General features: G+C 43.5%; 1 protein-coding gene across 1 annotated transcript in view; it reads left to right on the top strand.

The window, feature by feature from the left end:
* SHISA6 (shisa family member 6) overlaps positions 1-20,173 on the top strand; it is a 279,526-nt gene that overhangs the window by 128,771 nt on the left and 130,582 nt on the right. Inside the window, exon 3 of the mRNA XM_037143347.2 lies at positions 6,422-6,517. Coding sequence (XP_036999242.2) covers positions 6,422-6,517 — 96 coding nt within the window. The remainder of the gene's footprint in view (positions 1-6,421; positions 6,518-20,173) is intronic.

Raw genomic sequence — 20,173 nt, 5'->3', positions numbered from 1 at the left:
TATCTATCTATCTATCTATCTATCTATCTATCTATCTATCTATCTATCTATCTAATCTCCTCAGCTCTCTGTCATTAAACAAAATCAAATAAAGAATCCTTTAACAGTCAAACATCTCCCCAACTATCCAGCATAGGAAATAAAACACAGAAACACCTTATGTGCCCTTCCTCAGTGCACTCCCTCCTATCTCCAGACGTATCTGTTTTCCTGAAATCAGGATTTATCACTTCCCTAACTTCCTTGTACTCGTATAACACTGCATGTGCACATATCCTTCAATAGCACAGTGTTGTGGTGCATGTTTTTTTAAAACTGTCTCTACGTGGTGCCACCCTGTTTTTCTTTGGCTTACTTAGTGTACTCAGCACTAACTGTGAATCACTGTGTTGATACTGAGAGCTCTGGCTCATTCTCGTTTGCACCATCATAAAGGACTACATTGTGTGAGTATACTACTATTCATCACTTTGCTCTGGTAGGAATATGGGCTCTGTTCCCGGTTTGTCTTTAGTACAAATATTATTGAATATATACATGTTTGTGCATATTTCATTATGCACTTATGTGAGGATTCATCAGGGGCATATACCTAAAGGTAGAATAGCTGGTTTTAAGATATATCTGTCTTCAGCTATATTAGCCATTGCCAAAATACTTTCCAAAGCATATGTACCAATTTACACACCCACCAGAAGTGTGCAAGAGTTCTCGTTCCTGCTTATCCACGATGATAGTCTCAGGCATTTCTGTGCTCACCAATTCACTGGGAGGGAAATGATAGCTGTTGTGGTTTTGACTTGACTTGCCCTGATACTTGTGAGATTGAACATCACTTTATGGGTCTTGGCCCTTTGAGTTTTCTCTCTTCTGTGACTTGCCTATTATCTCTTCTGCCTAATTTTTCTATTGGGTTGTTTTACTTTTTCATTAATTCAAAGTTATCTATGAGTCCTGGATATTAATGTAAATGCATATTTCTAGTGCTTGACTTGTAGTTTTATGATTGCTTTTAACATAGCACAGTCTTAACATTTTTCAGTTGTTTCTGCTCTAGCCCATACCTTTTCATTCTTGTTTAAAAACCTTCCCTAGCTTTGAGATCATTAATGTTTTTCCAGTATTCTTTTGTAACAGGGTTAAAGTTTTATTTTTCATATTTAGGTCTCTAGCTTTCCTTGAATTGATTTTTGTACTTTTCTGTATTTGCATGTGTGTGTATATTTTTCCAAATTGTTCTACCTCTATTAAATAAAAGTCTGTTTTTTTCTTTTCAAAGAGAGTTTTTCTATCATTCCTTCTTTTAATTATTTTCAGTGAGCTTTAGAGGAATGGAGTAAAAAAAATCTCTACTCAAAAATATTAGCAAACCCTTAAGTATCATTGAGTAGTATTGCTCTAAATGCCTTATATATATTAGTTCATTTAAACTTTTTCAACAGCTTATGAAAAGTGTATTATTATTGTTTCCCTTTTCCATTTGAAGAAACAGATGCATACAAAGTTTTGAATCTCGTCGGCCAGGCTCCAGGCTGTGTGTCCTTCAGCCAGTACACTGTCCTGCTTCGATTTAACAAACTCCTTAAATGGCTGCTTCACTTTCTGTGGGTTCAGTGTTTTATCAAGATGGCTTTTTAAATTTATTTTTAGTAGCATTCCACTAGAGTATTTTTAGATATTAATCCCTTTTAATCAAAGTCCGATAACTTGATTATATATATACATTTTAAAATTTTATTTATTTATCTTTAGAAGGGAAGGGAAAGGAAGAGAAGGGAAGGAGAGAGGGAGAGAAATATCAATGTATGATTGCCTCTCATGAATCCACTGCTGGGAACTGGCCCACAACCCAGGCATGTGCCCTGACTGGGAATCGAACCACAATCTTTTGGTTCATAGGCCTGTGCTCAATCCCCTGAGCTACACCAGCCAGGGCTGATAACTTGATTATATTTTTATCTAAAGACTAAAGTCTTCCATCAGAAAAAATATATGAATTGTAATTATGCTTCAAAATTATCCCTTTTGTCTCTCTTCTGAGAATACTATTTGAAAGAGTAGCTTCTAGAGTTATCCTCTGTGTCCTCTTTTCTCCCATTGTTTCTGCCTTGGTCTTGCCCACTGAGTAGCCAGTATCTCTCTCTCATTGGAATTTTCTTCACTAATTTCATTCAGCATCCACTCTGTTGTCCATATTCAGGTAAACTGTCCTGATCAGTTTGTTTCTCTCCTGTGGCTATTGATCTAATCTCACAGATGCAAAATTCTCTTAAATCAACTGAGATCACCATTCAGATATTACCTCATTCTTTGTCTTCTGTTTCTTGCAGCAAATCTCTTTTGCACAGAAACTTTCCCTCAGTCACTCAGGGCTGCTTCCTGCTCAGAGCCTCCAGCAGTGCATGGCTCCAGGCACCCAGTCTCGGACTCCTCTGTAGTTCTACCCTGTCTCCTGTCTGGGACCAAGGTCCAGTGACTCAGATGATGGTGATTGTGGGAGGGCAGCAGCAGTACTGGAGGCTGAGAAGGTGTCTAGGTACTGCTGCACACAGTTAGGCTCAGGCAGTGGCAGGCACACTCCAAAACCAACCTTGTTCCTGGTCAGAGGCTGGGTCAGAGGCCGGGTGTTTGTCAGTATAATGACCTGGGCATACTCATGCTCTGAACAGGTGCTCACAGAGCTCTAGCTTATTTATGCCTGGAGCTCTGCTGGATATGTGGCTGCGTCTTTGGAAATGCAATTCAGGCACCGTTGGCATTCCTTTGGCTTCCTGCCTCAATGACAGGCAGAAGGGCATACTGGGGCTACTTGCTTCCAGGCAGTGAATGGCAGAGTATACTGTGATGTGGCTAAAGAATTACATGGTATCCATTTATACCATTAGCTGATGAACTTTGTGCATCACCAAGGCAAAAAAGAGGAGGCATTGGCTCCCTCTGTCTTCTGACCATCCATCTGTGCAGAGCTTCACTTTTACTAACCATACTTCTCTTCATGCTGCCCTTGTTCAGGCTAAATCAGTGGTTCCTTTGGAGGGTACAGAAAATGTAAATCATTCTAGACCTTGACCTCCTGGCATTGGCTCTATTCAGCAGAAGAGTGGCCTATCCATAGTTTTCTGACACAGTATTAATGAAGTGTGGTCTTTGGACCTGTGGTTATCATCAGCATCACCTGGGGACTGTGGAGATGCAAATGACCAGTGTTCAACTTGGACCTTCTAAATGAGGAATTCCTGGGCTGGCAATCCGTGTGCCACCTAGGTGGGTCTGATACGGTCAAGTGTGAGGATCACAGATCAAGCAGAAGCTGAAACTGCCTTGGTGCCTTCTCTAAAAATGTCTCAAGAAGTGAATTTGAATAGTATGAAGACTCCCGGGAGAGTAGGATGCTCATTGGCAGGTCCTAGACTGGGTTTTTGTGTTTACTTTTCATTTCATTTAACTCAGTGTTTTCCAAACTGATTTGACCATAAATTCTTTAGTTCCATAAAATGCTCTTGGTCCCCACCCCTCAATATATCATTTCTTTTCCCCAATTCAAAACCTCGGTACTTGAAGCTAACACTTCCGAGCTCCAACGTCTACAAACTTGTTCATTACTAAGTGGACTTCTGGCTTAGTATTTCCCACGGGTCCTGGTTGAAGTCCCCGGGCTGCAAATGCACTCATTCAGATCACAGGGTGAGCCTGCTAGAGTGAAAGTTGTAGAAAGATTATAGACGTTGGCCTCAGTTTTTTCATCAATAAAATGGGAGAATAAATAATAATAGACAACTGACTGAGCAGTAGTGTTTCAAATGTTAAGTAAATAGTATATGTAGAAGATCTTTGTAAATTGTATCATGCTACAAAGTGTTCACAATTATTATGCAAAAAAATTAAGTTTGTGTTTTCAGGAGCCCTGCCCCTTTGCCTGGCATGTAATAGGTGGTCAGGAAGTTTTGGTTTCCTTTCGAATGTCATGGCCCCAGAGCAGCAGGATAATGCTTAGTCCTGCGGGACCTTGTTTCAGCTGACAGATAAGAATAATTGTAAGTAGCACAGACACTGTTTTATGTTCTGTCTTCCTCAGTATTGATTTGTTTATCAAAAATTTTATTTATAAGAAGCACAAAAATAAACCAGCCCAAATTCTGCAGGATGTGTCAGGTTATGAATTAATGAGATCCAAATTTAAGAGGGCTCTGAACTGTTACTTCCTTTCTGACTCTTCCATTGTCAGGAGGTGGGGTGGGGAGAAAGCAGTGGCATCACAGGACAAGGGTACCCCTCCTCCTGGGACTGTTAGTGCACCTCTCCCCACAGCTTGTTTCCTCTCTTTTTCACCCCTGATGAGGACGAATTTTTCCAAGTACTAGAGTCTGGTTTCCAGAGCTGTGATGTGGCTTGGGGTATGGGCAGAAGCCTCTTAGCTCAGCTTCAGTAATTCTTTCTGTTCTATGATATTGTGGGTTGTAACACAGTATTTTATGGCAGGAGAGTCCTTACAGAAAGCTGTGTGCCCCAAGGAATGAGGTATTTACTCTAGAGTGGAGGGTCTGAAGGAAGCAGTGGTAGCATTTTCTTATGTTCCTGTTGTGCCAGGACCTGGTGCTCAGTTTGGTCTCTGGACCTAGCAGTGTCAGCATCCCAGGAGACTTGATAGAATTGTAGAATCTTGAGCTGCATCCCAAGTGGACTGACCCAGATCTCTGGGAGCAGGGCTGGAAGTCTGTTTTAATATGCCCCCTGGCTTTTCTGATGCATACTCAGATTTGAAAACCACTGATCTGGGAGAAGAGGGGAAGAGGGAGAACCATGGAATTTGAAACTGATATGTTGGTTGATTCTGGGCATCCAATGTCCCAGCAAATGGTCATTAAATCCATGTGAATAAACTAAACTTAGATTGTGTCTCCCTTTACTCTAGGGCAATGGTTCTTCCTGCTTGTGATGCCTAGAGACCTTCTTGAAAATGCATTTCCTTAAGCCCAGACTCTGACACACTGAGTTGAAATCTTGGAGTGGTATCTAGACAGCTGTGTTTTTAAAAGCTTCCAGATAATTCCAACATGCACTCAAGTTTGAGACCTACTACAGCACAGGGTGCCCTGCTAAGAAAAAATGAGATATAGGTTTCCTTTCCATTTATCACATGTTTTCCATTAGAAATTTATCTTACTTGTTTATATTATGAAAATTACATATTCATAATAGGAAAAATGGGAAATAGAGAAAAGTTGAAAGGAGGGAAGAAAAAAGATTTGTGTTCCAGCTATTCAAAGACAGTTGTCAGTGTCGGGTGTGTTTTCCTTTAATGTTTTTGCCTGATGTGAATTTTTTATAGAATTATGATGATATTTACTATAGCATTTTCTGGACACTTTTTAAGTTAACATTACATATTCATTCATTCTGCACATTGTTGTAATTTTAAGTACAGTTTAATATGCTCTTGTGGGAGTATTACAGAAACATGGCTTCTGCCCATTTTCATATGCACATACCCTGGGAGGGTGTTTGGTGTTCTTTCTTTCTCGACAATGTCAGTATTTCAAGCATATTGTGAAATCCTATTACAAATGTCAGAGGCAGAACATTAACTCTCTTTCTCTTTGAATGTCTTCTTCCTGGGTTCCAACCTGCACTGTATTTTCCTGCACCACCCCCCAGGTAGATGGGTACATTAGACTGCTAAGGGATCAGATCTTATTGCAGATATTCCAGACAAGAGAGCACAGAAATCTTTTTCTAATGTTCTCTAACCATTATTCCACTTGGCATCAGATGACAAGGAGTTTCCCCTGGCTCGCAGCTCCAGTTCTGTAGGACGTGGTATGATTCATAAACATACACATATGTAGAGCAGTTCTGACCAGACCCTACCTCTGTATGTCAGAAAGAAAGAAAACTAATGAAAGAGGCAAGAAAGGGAATGAAGGAAGCTGAGGCAGAGGAGAGGATGATAGGGCAGGTAGACTGGTGTTCAATATGCTCAGTCAGAAATGCCAAAGTCACACCATGTGTCTCCCTTTCCATTCCCTCTGCTTTCAACATAACCTCCCAGAGCTTTCTTTGTTGTATAGTGTGTGCATGTGTACACACACACACATATATTCACTTTGTTGCACGGTAATATATATCTAAATATATTTATATATTTATATAATATATGTTAGTATATAAATATTTATATGGTAAATATATACTTTATATATATTTATAAAATATATATTATATAGCTGTATAATATATATTATACATGTATATAAATTTAGAAAATTATATGCACATATCTTCTCTTAACTGCTTCTACCTTCTGACTTAACTGCTGATCTGAGTTAAGTTCAGCGCTGTGGTCAGGTGAGCTGGAGCTGCAACCTTTGTCTTCTTGTGGTGTCATGGATGCGCCAGGTAATTCTGCCCCGTCTTCTTGCAGGACATTATGGGAAGGATGCTTACCGAAGTGGAGGAGCTGATCTCCATAACTTCATCTCATCTGGATTTGTCACATTAGGAAGAGGACACACGAAGGGTACAGTGGAAACCATTTTTTACTAACATACAGAGGTTACCTAGGGAAACCCCCATCTGAACGTGAAGATGGTGTGGAGGCCAGAGGCTTGCCTGGGACAGGAATAAATGGGGTGGTTCAGTTGCGGCTTGTGCTGGTGAATGCATGGCTCTGATGGGAGTGGCCAGGAGGTCACAAGCATGACTGTAGAGGGCAATAATAGACTTCCAAGAGACATGCACCCTGCTCCGCCCACAGAGTGGAGAGGACACAAGCCACCGGCTCCCTGTGGGAGGGGCCGCAGGCTGGCGGCGTGGTGGAAACACTGCCAGTGGACATGGCAGCCTTTGCAACGTGTTCCTTGTCTTCTTGGCTATTATTCCTTTTTTTTTAAGCCACATTTTATAAACTGATGTCAATGCTTTTTACTGTGGGTATTGAAGCCAGCAAGCATGTCGAGAGTTTCAGCATCCTACATGTGTCTGTGTAAACTCTCTCTGATGTGGACACAAAGGGGTACACAGACCTTCGAGCCACAAGCTGAAATAACGTAGCATTTCTGCTGAGCCGCTTTGTGACCTAGCTGACAGCTTGCAGAGCATCTGTGCAGGGGGGCTAGAATCCTCCATTCTGTCTTTTGTTTCAACAGAGTCCTGCTAGCGTTGTGAGCATTCTGTCATGTCAAGAGTAACTGGCTCTCTAACTCCTTTGATTACCTCCCAACACCTGTGTACTGTTATAGAACAACTGTGAACTCTGTGTGGGGATGGCACATCCCTGTCTTCCTCTGAAACGTGTCTGTTTTAAGTGTGAGTGAACAAGGAACTCTGCAATATTTTCTTACATTCCATGCACCTACTTTTTAAATTCCCTTTGTGATGTTTGCTCATCCTATAGAAAAAATATCTGTATCTATGTATGTATTTTCTGTTGTGTCTCTTTGTGTCTAAATAAAGTTTATTGAGGATACAGGTGGCATTTGTGGCTAAACAAGTGTTACAGAATCAAATCAGGACCAGTGGCTGCAGAGGAGAAGTCGGGCTGTCCAGCGAACCACTGAAAGGCACAGTCCTAGTCATACCTCTGTCCCCTCACACTTGGGCCGGCTGGCCCCCATGCCATCCACTTTGTGATAATTATCTATCACCATGAAACCATCACTCTAAAATGTAGCATTTTAAAGTGGTAATAAACATTTATTAACCTGAATAGTTTTTGCAGTTCAGGAATCTGGGAGCTGCTGAGCTAGGTGTTTCTGGCTTAGGGTCTCTCACAAGACCGTAGTGAAGGTGTAAGCAGGGGCCACATTGCCTCTGAATGGGGCCAGGGCTGGGGGACCTGCTTCCGAGATGGTTCTCTCACATGGTGCTGGCTGTGGGCAGGGGCCTTCATTTCTTCCTGTGACTACTCAAGTGTCTTCACAGTATGGTGTTGGGGCCTCCTCAGAGTGGGCAATCCGAGAAAGAGAAAGACAAAAGCCACAGTGTCATTTATGAGCATCATTTTCACAGTAGTCTATTGATTATACAAGTCATCCCTATTCAGAATGACAGGAGACTACATGAGGGTGTGAATATCAGGTGCTGAGGATCATTAAGGGCCTCTCTGGTAGCTGGCTGCCATACTCCCATGACCCCAAGAACAGAGCTATGCACGTGGATCTTTCAACAGAGCATAGCAACTCTTACTCGGGTTTACGAACTGCAGTGGTTTCTGCCCTAACCCCTCCTCCTTGTAGGTAGGTGGTCACCCTGAAACACCAAACAGTTCAATCAATGGAACTCATTTTACACACACACACACACACACACACACACACACACACACAGAGTTGTGGCTCCAGTCCTTTGTGCTATTTCACAGACCCCGAAGGCATCAGGAGATAGAAGCACATACTGGCTGCAGGGAGGACGGCTCCAGTTTCAGAGAGCGCTTGCTCTCCCTGTGTTACAGGAGAAACACTGAAACTAGCACGTCCCAGTTAACCTGCCCAGGGAACATCAAACAGGTAGCCTTGTTCTGTTCCAAATCCAGGCCTCTTCCCTAGGCTTCGACTCCCAGATACTGGGTGTCCTGCCTTTAAACAATGGGAGGGGATGAGGCAGTGTTTGGGCTGAAGCTCCGTGGGAGCCACACCTTGGTGGGCACTCAGTAACCAATGGCTGTTTCTTATTAGAGGTACAGTTTGCAAGACAGGAAGTGACAAAAAGGACATGGACCAGGAAGTAGAGCATTAACAGAGTGTTAGCACGGTCAGTCCTTTCAGAAAGGAAGTCTATTCCCCTCTAATAATTTTTCAGGGTCTGTCTATACCTACAGAGAACCTCTCCCATTTAGGGAGTTTTTTTTAAAATCTGTCCGGCTGTTTTTTTTTTTTCTTGAGTCTGGTAGAAAGAGCCAGAAGAATCTTTTCAGAAGCCCTTACACATCAATAGTGTAGCTCCAATGACCCCACTAGCACTCCGCAGGCTGCCTCAGGCCTCAGTCCTGAAGAGACTAAGTGCAGCACTCAGTGTGGCTATCTCCTGCCCTCAGGCAGTTTGCAGAGTGTGATGGGTGGGTTATAGCCATCCCTCTTCTAGTATTCTGCTCTGTTCACTACATCCTTTCCACCCTTCCAGGGGCCAGTGAGATGGGGTTGTTTTTATGGGTGAGAGAGGGATAGGGAGAGAGATCTCAAAGCCTTTGTGAAAAGGAGGGAGCTCCAAAGCAGTTGCCCCTCGTAGGAGGCAAACACTGTTGCCTGTGTAGCCGTTCATTTCAGGTAAGCACATAGGCTGAGTGTGCCAGACACTGTCCTAGGCATTGAGGGTGCAGCAGACAGTGAGAGACAATAGAAATCGAGAAAGAAAGAAGTCAATATGTCAACATGGAGTTAAGAACTATGGAGCAAAATGAGGCAGGGAATGGAAAGGCTGACTTCTCAATTTTATAAGAGCATCCAGAAGGGTTCAGAAAAAGGTGACATTTGAGCAAAGACTAAGGAAGCAAAGGGTCAAGGCAGCTGGCTTCCTGGGGAAGGTTATCCCAGGCTGAGGGAGCGGTGGTACAGCACCCACCTGGCTTGTCTGGGCACAGTTGTGAGATAGGAACAGACAGAGCAGCAAGGGTTGGGTCAGAGAAGGGCTGGGGCCTGACCACACAGGGCCTGTGGGGCCATTGAAGGAACTAGATTCCAGGTAGGGCCAGAAAAAGTGCAGAACATTTTCCACCTGAGGCATTAGGAAGGTGGAAGGCTGGGAGAGACAGGGTTTGGGCAGAGGTTGAGGGTGAGGTAATATTATTCTGACTTCATATTAGTTTTAGATGCTTATTAATAATCCATGTGGTGCCCTGGTTGGCATGGCTTAGTGGATTGAGCACCGACCTGTGAACCAAAGGGTCACTGGTTTGATTCCCAGTCAGGGCACATGCCTGGGTTGTGGACCAGGTCCCTAGTGAGGGGCGTGCAAGAGGCAACTACACATTAATGTTTCTCTCCCTCCTTCCTCCTATCTCTAAAAAAAATACATTTTTAAGAATCCATGTGGAAATGTCAAGTTCACAGGAGATGTCCTGGCTGGCAATATAAATGTGGGTGTTTCCCTTTCATGAAGCCAGGAGTCTGGGTGAGATCAGCGAATGAGGAGGGACCCCGAGAGGATACTAGCCAAGTGTGGGGAGCCAGGAAGCAAGAAAACCATGGCAGACTTGTGTCTTGGACATCAAGTGGAAAACAAACGAGGGGTTCCAAGGGAGGGAGCAAGCTGCTACCGTGTGGCATAGAGAGGTCCGATGAGATGAAACCTAAAGTGGACATGGGTGCAACATGAAGGTCACTGGAGGTCATCGGTGACTCAGGCAAGAGTACTTTTGGGGTGGCAGTGCACACATCTGCCCAGATGGATGCAAGAGAGATTGGGTAACATCTGGATGTGATTCTATGTGACCTTGGCAAACCGAGTAATGGGAAGAGAAGGGTTCACTATGCCAGTCTCTCTATTTTGGGATATCTTTGAAATGCTTCACAATAAAAAGTATAAAAGATTTTAAAAATAAGAGAATGGAAGAAGAGGAATAGGAGATGGCAGGTTTAGTCTACAGAGTTTTAATGAAAAGGAGAGTAGAAAATGAGGGCAGTAGCTGGGGGGCGTATGATTAAAGAGTTTTTGTTTGTTTGTTGCTAAGATGGGAGAAATCACAGTATACTTGTATGTACAGGAATGATCCAGTAAAGACAGAAAAATTGAAACTGCAGGTAGGGAGGGGGCTTCAGAAGTAGTGTCCTTGACAGATGAAGCCTCTGCCACCCAGGTGGAGGGGCTGGCTTTAGAGTCACAGATGGGAGGTGGAGACTATATGACCACAGTGCATGTGCAGGGACATATATGCGATCGGTGCTCAGTGATTTTGGAAGCAGGTTCATCAGCTGTCAATGAGAGTTAGAGAGACCAACCATCCCTGTTTGCCCAGGACTACTGCAGTTTTAGCAACAGAAAGTCCTGTGTCCTCAGACACCCCCTAGTCTCTGGTAAAAGGGGGTAGCTGGTCACCCTCATGAAGGTGACTGAACAGGCCTGCCTGCACAGCATCTTTATCACCCATCTCTAGAGCCCACAGTGGACTGAAGACACTGCTGCCTTGGCCTGACACCTGCATAGCCTCTGAGAACTCAGAGCCTTCAGACTAGATTTCCCTGAGCGTGTCACCTGGGAGATGGAGAGAAGCCTGGAGAGCAAGAAGTGCTGCCCTGTGGGGACCATTCCAGACCCCAAAGAAAGACCCTGAATAGAATGTCTTCATTTTGTCTAAATGATGCCCCCTTGGGGACTAGGCTGGATATGGGCCATCCCCCTGCTTAGTGACTCCCCATGGGGCCTGAGGCAGCAGGTGAGGGAGTGAAGTAAATGCTGAAGTGGTGGGGGCATTGGAGCAGGGGCTAAGAGCAAAGCTGGAATGCCAAAATCCTGATGCCAATTTGGAAGTCTCAGCAACAAGGGCAGTTGCAAAGATGGAAGCCTGGCAGCTTGAGTCCCCAGATCTGAGAAGGAGGAATGGTGGTCCAGAAGGAGGTGTTGGAGAGCTGTTTAGGCCTAGGTCCAGAGCACCTCCTGGCTGAAATGAGAATGAAGCAGAGGTGGGTTCTAACATTCAGAAAACATCAGGTGTCAGTGATGAGTCTGGGCAAGTGATTTACAGGAAGAAGAGGTCAGGGCAGGGGAAAGCAAGAACCAGAGCCTTTTTTCATGCAATTAATTCTCACCTGAGAACATTTTCCCCCTTGCTTTTAGAGTAAGAGGCAGGGGCAGAGAGAAGCAGTGATGAGAGAGAGAAGCATCAGTTGATTGGTTACCTCTTGTTTGTGCCCAGAATGGAGATCAATCAAACACACAATCCTTTGGCTATGGGATGATGCTCCAATGAATTGAGCCACACTGGCCAGGGCACACCAGAGCGTTTTGGTCTGTGTGAGGGGTAGGAGATATTAGAGGGCAAGAGGTTGGGGAGCACTTGGTGATGACAAGGTCTAAGGGGTTTTATGAAGGGAAGAAGCAATCAAAACTGAGGACAGGGCCCTGTTTCAGCAGCTTCATCAAGTTCCATGTGGGCTGTGGAAGTCCCAACAGTGTCATCTGTTCTTGTCATCCCTCAGCCCTTTCTTCAGGCCCACTGCTGGTCTGAACCCTGTGCACCCCCTGGACTTATACTCACCTCTCCCAGTGGCCCATTTGCCTGGGCACTGCCATGGCTGTATGTGACACAAGTTCAAAATTAGGTCTCTTCCAGAAAGAGAGAGAGAGAGAAAGAAAGAGAGAGAGGGAGAGAGCGGAAGGAAGGAAGGAAGGAAGGAAGGAAGGAAGGAAGGAAGGAAGGAAGGAAGGAAGGAAGGAAGGAGCACATAGGCTTCTACAGAACTGTAGGCTGCCACCGCACACCAGTATTTGAGCAAGAGCCTTCAGACCATCCTGTGAATACAGCAAGGACACCCCTGAGCCATTTGGCTAAAGAGATCCAGCTTGTATATTTTCACACTCGGTGGGCCCAGGGGAGTGAGTGGATTTGACTAAACCAAGGTGTTCACCGGCTGGACTCCAGATAAAATGTGGAACTCAGAGGTGTCTGGTGTCCATGGCAACAGTGAACCTGGAAGCAAGAGAGAAGGAAGGCTGGGTTTGCCCTTCCTGAGGTTGGCCTCTGAGCTGTACCACCTGGGAGCATTCCTTCCTGTACCTCTGCATGGGCCAGGGAAGGGCAGGAAGGAGTGGGCTGAGGGCACCTGAGGTAGAAGGTGTCTGCTGGCTCTGATCTGCACACACAGGACAGCTGCCTCTGTGACCTCTGTGCCCTCTTTCTGTGCCCACTCACTGTGCCCGCACCATCGAGAACAAGGCATTAAGTTGGTGGGCTCAGATTTACTCCGAGGTATTTCTCATGCCCCAGGCCAGCACATGTAGGCTATCCCTAAGCCTCACTCTCAAGACAATATGTGATGTCAGTGCAATTACATTTTTTGTTAGAAATGAGTCACAATCACAAGGGGACTAATTGGTTTAAATGGATCGCAGCAGAGGCAAAACTACGTCTGCACGAATATTGATTTTGTTGCTTACCCAGTGAACCTGTTTCTCCTTGTAACTGCTGCTCAAACAAAATAAAAGGAAATAAAGCAAAACGAACCCCAGTGCAATACCTTTGAGAGTTTCAGAATTGGATACTTACATTTGCAATCTCAGCCATGCTGCTCAAAGGCAGCTGTTCTGCCAAACCCCCTTTCTCACACTGGCCCTCCAACGAGAACACCTATAGCCCCTCAGGAACCAGACAGGGAACTGGCCGAGGACCTGGCTCCACCTAGATGAGTTTCGGCAGCGGTTAAACCTTGCAGTTTGATCTGAGAAGCATGGTGCTTTGGACCCACTTCCTGAGCCAGCCAAGAGTACACCTCTAAGGCAGGACCACCCAATTTGACATTGAGAGACCCATTCAAGGCACTGAGGAGGTTGTCCACATTTTCCATACCCCTCTCTGACTCTCCTCATTCTAATAACAGTCCTTGGGTTGAAATGGCACATTGATAGGTAACGTGGTGTCTAAACTATCACCCAACTCCCACTACCTGGGTAAGTGGTGGCACAGAGAAGCATTCCCAGGAGTCCATGAGGCTGTTCACTGAGTGCTGAACCATACACATCCTTGTTTAATGCTTGCTTGTGGGCCTGCTGCTGATAGCCCATGCAGGGTGCTGGGACAATCTGCTGGGCAAGGTGTAAGGAGAGGAGGGAGGGCATGGGGCAGAGGGGGCAGGTCAGGAGACACCATAAGTCTCCTTGCCTTGGGAAGTTTCAAATTTTACCCATGGGAGATGAGGATGTTGTCAAAAGAGGAGTAACCCAGGTACAGGTAGGTACAGCTGGAGAAAAGTCTTTTTGATACACTGAGATCAGGGAAACATCTCTTACTCCTCAGCTGCTGCCAGCCCAACTTTCCTTCTCTGTGCAGGCAGGAGCAGAAGGCACATAGGACTCTGTTGGCACCCTGAGACTTTGTGGTCTCTTTACATCCTCCTCGGGAGAGGATAGAGGATTCTGAGTCTAGCTTACCCAGCTAGAGGTCAAACAGCTCAAAGCTGTGTGCTTCTTGTTTCCAGTTGCTTCCTAGTGCCAGACCTGAGCTTTTTTCTGCCATGACCTATGGCTCAAGTGGGCCCAGGGGAAATGTGTGGCCAGTACAGTCTCTTCCTAGCATTGCTTTTGGCACTAACTTGTCATCTGAGATCTCCCCTTCCCATGAACCAGCCCTTGGCTTTCCTTATCCTCTGCTGCTCACTGCCCAGTCTCAGAAACCCTGACAGCTAAGCTAGGTAGCTGTCAAGCCCCAGGACGGTGGTGAGAATGCTACCTCTATGCCAGCTGGAGTCTGTGGTCGGGGAAGGACAGTCTCTCAATCAACATTTACCAGGATTTCCTGGTGGCCTAGAAGTGGGACAGCATCCTGATGCCTTCAGGTTCTTAGGACTTGACTCTCTGGAAGACAACCACATAATTCCATGTCTCTGCAAATTATGTATGTGGCAGAGTAAAGAAATCCAGCCTCAACCTCAGTTTTGCTCCCCTCCCAGTAGTGATGTGAACTTCCCTTATTAGATGGTTAGTTGTAGGGGAAAAAATGGTTAGAAGAGGGTCATTGGAATCAAACATGCTTGTCCACTCCTGGCTCTACCACTTGCTAGCTGTGTGACCTTAACCTCTATGCCATTTATCTATGAAATAAGGTAGCAGTAACACCTACTGCACAGGGATAGTATGGAATTGTATGAGATGAAGCATGCACCAGAGCACTAAGCACTTAAGCAGTAGCAGCTCTTCCTGTCAGTCATGGCTCCAGAGTGCTGTAGAACCTTATCAGGTGAGGGTAACATGGAAATCAGCAGCATGGCCTTCCTCTGGCAGCCAGTGAGACGTGGAGACTCTGGGATCCCACTCTGACCCTACTGAATCAGAACCTGCATTTCAGCAAGATCTTCAGGTGACTCCTGTCCACATTCAAGTTTGAGCAACATTGCTGTGGTAGAATTTTTGCTTTAAGTGTGGTTCCTTGATGGTCTTCCAGTTTACTTCCATTTTGGAGATTCATTAGCCATGAAGTCTCATTTGATATGTAGCTGAGGAGGGAAGAATAATTTGAGGGGGAACACTGAGCCCAGAGGGGTAATGAATACAGACCTTCTAAGACTCCAGTGTCCTGTCCGAGATGTCAGAATCATAAAGTTTTGTCTCTTTCAATAGAATTGAAGTATGAGTTGAGCGAAGATACTTAAAACAGGGCCTGCCTTCCAGAGCCAGAGTACGAATCCTGCCAATCAACAGGAAGTAGATCCTGAGGACAGCCAGCAAGCAGCTTACAGGAGGAAAATACTGCCCCTGAATGGTAGGGTCCTAAATGGCTTCTGTCAGGGGGAAGGATTTGAGATGGCCCTTGCAGGACAGGAGACAGGATGTGATGCACAAGAGTGAGTCAGGGTGGGCATTTCAGAAGGGGTGCCTCCAAGGCCTAGAAGTAGAATTGCCTGTGTGAGGGGGGTGCAGGAAAGTGATGAGGCCACAGGACACCTATGGAGGCAGCAGGAAATGGAACTAGAAAAGTGAGTTGGAGACAGTGTCCTGAATCCTCCCAGGTGCTCAACAGGGGCTGAGTTCCTAATCCTCGTAGACTATCACCTTTTTATTCCTCTGCCTTTCAGAATAACACTAAGAAGCAAAACAAATATGGCCTCTGTGTGAGGCTGACTCCACTAGCAGAGATGGACCTAGCAAATGTATGGTCAGTTCCCAGGGACCTGTTCCCACCACCCAGAGGGCCCTCCCTTGTGTGAGTCAGGTGTGGCTTATGCTTCAGAGCTGAAGGGGGTCAAGTGGGCTCCAGGGTTCAGGGCAAAACTCTGCCCCTGACACTGAGTCTCTGACTTAAGGTATTGATATTGTGTCAGTCCTCAGTTTTCTTGTGTAAATCAGCATTGAAGGTGGATATGACCCTTTGTTCTCTGATATTCCGGGGTTATTTCAGGATAAGGCATGTCCTAAATGTAGAATGACAGCATAAAATGTGCCAGGCAGCTTTTCCCACAGAGGAGGGCATTGATTTTAAACACCCCACACATTCACAGAGTGGCCTGTTCTGCTCACACTGTAAGATTCTTGCAAGGGACTGTCCAGATATGTGTGCAATACTAGAGAGAGGTGATTTTCACCCCCAAGATTAACAGCAAATTGTTCAGTCCTGAAGGCCCTTCCATTAGCAATGCATAAATGAACACCTTGGGTCCAGAGGGCCAGAGCTTGTAAAGTGTTTATTCCTTGAGTAAGACTGATAGTATTCCTTATTCTCTTCATCTGCTTTGCAGTGAAACATTTTGGTTGCCCTGGGAGGGTAATTCTGGGGAAGCATAATGATTTTCTGTTTTGTTGTTGTTGTTGTTGTTTAACTAAGAGCAATTGGACAAAGATGTCTGAAGCCTGACCCCTGAATCCATTCAAATGAAAGACAGGGGCTGTGGCAGGGATGCCAGCTAAGCCCAGATCAGATCTTGGCCAATTTGGCAGAAGCTTATGTTTGTGCAAATGAAGGTGGGGGTCCCTTAGCAGATGTGGCACTCCTAGCTACTCGGGTGCTCAAGTAGAACCCTGTGTGCTGTCCTTAACACCTTTCTTTCTCACATCACCCACAGCTAAGTCTATTACCATTCCACTTGGTTCTCCACTGGTTGCCCTCTTCTGAGCCAGCTTCCCAATCCACAGCCTCCCTCCCTTCCCATCTAGACAACTTGCAAAGACCTCCAACAAGGAGTTCCATTCTTGCCCCAACATCCTGTCCTCTACTGAGCAGCTAGAATGGCCTAACTTACTCTAACCTAGTTCAACCTGACTTAATCCTAACCTAATTACCTAATCTGACTTAAAGCTAGGCTCTATTATCACCTCTGCTTTATTAAACCTCAGAGGCTCTCTACCGCAGTCAGAGTCTTAAATATTAACCTCATTCATTGGAATGGAGCTCACCCATCATAAAAATATTGGCTGAGTAAAAAAACTCTTAAATGATAACGTATGCATACTCTCCCTCCCCATCTGTTTGGCCATGGACATGAGTCAGGAGCAAAGCAAATATGTGGCATGCAAGGCCTATGCCATCTGGCCCCTGCTTACTGCTGGGGCACTTTAAGATACCGTTCTCCTTCTTGTTCAGCACACTGTAGCCAAAATTGGTTTGCTTTCTACATTTCCTTTGTAGGGCCTTTGCACAAGCTGTTTCTTCTGTCTGGAGTTTTCTCCTGAGTCCTTAACAGACCAGTCTACTTGTTGTTCAGGTCTCTACTTTCCCTCACATGGAAAGTAGATCTCCCATTATGTTTTCTAATTGCACCCTTAATATTTACTTTCTCATACTCTTCAAAAATATTTTTAATTTATATGATTTCTTGCCTAGTATCTGTCTTTGCCTCTAACTCTGTGAGTAGGACCATGTCTACTCATGTTTACCACTGTGAACCCTGTGGCTGGCCCAGTGCCTGGTGCATAGTTAATGTTCAATGGATATTTGTGAATGAATGAGTGAGGACTGAGTGGATGAATGAATGAACTGAAGCAACACTTACCTGGGAGCCAAGAAACTTGAGAAGCTGTTGCAGATGAATGTGATCTTGGGAAAATTGCTTCACCTGTCTGGGCTTATATCTCCCTACCTGTAAACTTTTTCTGCAACATGGTCTCTGGTCCCAATGTCCCAGGACACGTGCATGTGTGCTAAGATCCCAGATCAGAGGTGGTGTAGGCAGTTTTCCATGTCCTTTTCTCAGTCACCTTTTCTCAGCTGTTCTCCACTCCCTTACACCTCTGTGAGAAGTGGTCCCCCTTTGGTTTTCATTTCACTGTACTCTTTATGGCCCCAGTCATGTGCATTTTAAACAGAAAAAAGGATACATATAGCCACCATTTTGCATCTTGCTTTTTAAACCTACTGTGGCTTGGAGATCATTCAATATATGCACAGATAGATCTAGCTCAATCTCTTTTTCCCATAAGGGTTGCTAAATAATTTATCCTGATACAGCATCATTTATATAACCAATGTTAGGCCCATCACTTCCTTTCTTTTTATTGCTTTATATTTTTAAATGTTTTTATTGAGAAATAATTTCAGAATTATATAAACTTTATAAAAGGGGGTACAAAAAATTCCTGTATACCCTTAAAATTCTTCAAATTTTGATATTTTATTACTTTTGTTTTATCACTGCATTTCTTTGTTTCTGTCTCTATATGTGTGTATACATGTTATATGTATGTAAACTATACAAATATACATTTTTCTAAAAATAATACACATGTATGATATTTTAATCTTAATTTGAGGACATGCTTATTAATTTTAGAGAGGGAGAAGGGAGGAAGAAAAAGAGAAAGAGAAACTCGATGTGAGAGAGAAACACTGATTGTCTCTCATATGCGCCCCGACTGGGGACCGAACCCGCAACCTAGGCCTGCACCCTGACCGGAAATCAAACAGGTTCCCTTTCAGTTTATAGAACAATGCTCCAACCAACTGAGTCACACTGGGCAGGGCATGTAATTGTGGGTTTTTTAATATTTGAGAGCAAATTACAGATAGGATGGTCCCTTTCTCCTAAATACTTAAGTATGAATTTTCTAATATCAAGGATATTCTCTTATATATCCACATTATGATAATCAAAATCAGAAAATTAACATTGATAAAATGCCATTACCTGATATAGTTTCTATTCAAATGTACCACTAATGTCCTTTATAATAAAAAAAAATGATCTTCTTGGCTCAGGTTCATGTGTTTTTTGGTTTGTAGTTGGGGTTTCTGTACCAGTTCATCCATTGACTGGTTAGGTTTTTGTACATGAAGGCTGTTGATGTCTGTGTGTTATTATATATCCTGCTGTCAATTTATTTTATTGTTTGAGTTATTTTCATCATTCAAATTCCAGGTACACTCCAATGTCATATACAAATGGAAGTAGTTTTGCTTCTTTGTTACTTTTATCTTGAATTGATTTCTCCTGTCTGATTGCATTGCCTTAATACCACTGTGCTGAATAGTAATGGAGATAGATGGTGTCCTCATCTTTCTTCTGACATTAGTGGAAATGCTCTATAGCTTTCTTATTGCCGTTTTTAGGACCAGAGTACACAGATATAATAGATAAATAGATAGATGATAGATAGATAGATAGATGATACATATATGTTGATTCAGACTAATTCACAATAAAATGTATCCCTCAATTCTGATTTTCCTAAGCTTATAAAAGTCAAAAATGAGTACTGAATTTTGTAAAAAACTTTTTAAGTGTCTATGGTAATAATTTATGCTTTTTCCTTTAGACCTATTAAATTGATTAATAAAATTAACGGCTAACCTAACATTGATTCAATCTTGCATTCCTAGAATTACTTGATGTTGTTCTATTATTTTTTAAATATGGTATTGAATTCTATCTGTTAATGTTCCATTTAGTGTTTTGTGTCAATATTCATTAATGACACTGGTCTCTAGTTTTCTTTCTCATGCTACTGCTATCATGGTTAATATCTACATTATAGTTACTTAGTTAAAGAAATTGGGATTTTTCCTTCATTTTCAAAACTCTGGAATCATGTGTTCAACATTGGAACTGCCTGAAATAATTCTCCTATAAAACAACCAGAGTCTAGTGATTTTGGAGGGTAGTTTATTAATAACTTTCACTACAAGATGTATGCATTTTACTTAATTAATTTTTTAAAAATTTGGTATTTAAGTTGGTCTATATATATTTTTTTCTAGTAGTTACTTTTTTAACTTAATGTTTTATGCTCCTTAGTCTCAAATGTTTATATTTAACCTTTTTCATCTAGTTAATCAGTTTTTATTGAATCTTTTTACTTAATACCTTTTGCCTATACAACAACTAATATATTTATTATACTTTCTCCCCCCATATTTTAGTTGCATTATTTCTACTTTGGCACATGTAGCATCTGTTCATTAGTCATCTACTCTCCTAACAACCTGTGCTTTGGTCTTTGAAATTAGATATAGATATTCATAGTGATATGGATGTAGATATATCTGTATTCCCATCATGAAGTTTTCCCATTCACCTCATGGCTGAATGAAGTGCAATCTATC

The sequence above is a fragment of the Artibeus jamaicensis genome, unplaced genomic scaffold (assembly GCF_021234435.1).
Source record: "Artibeus jamaicensis isolate MK-2021 breed Jamaican fruit bat unplaced genomic scaffold, CSHL_Jam_final contig_781, whole genome shotgun sequence".
Taxonomy (NCBI): Eukaryota; Metazoa; Chordata; class Mammalia; order Chiroptera; family Phyllostomidae; genus Artibeus; species Artibeus jamaicensis.
The sequence above is the reverse complement of the archived record's forward strand: the minus strand, read 5'-3'. Positions and strand labels throughout refer to the sequence as shown.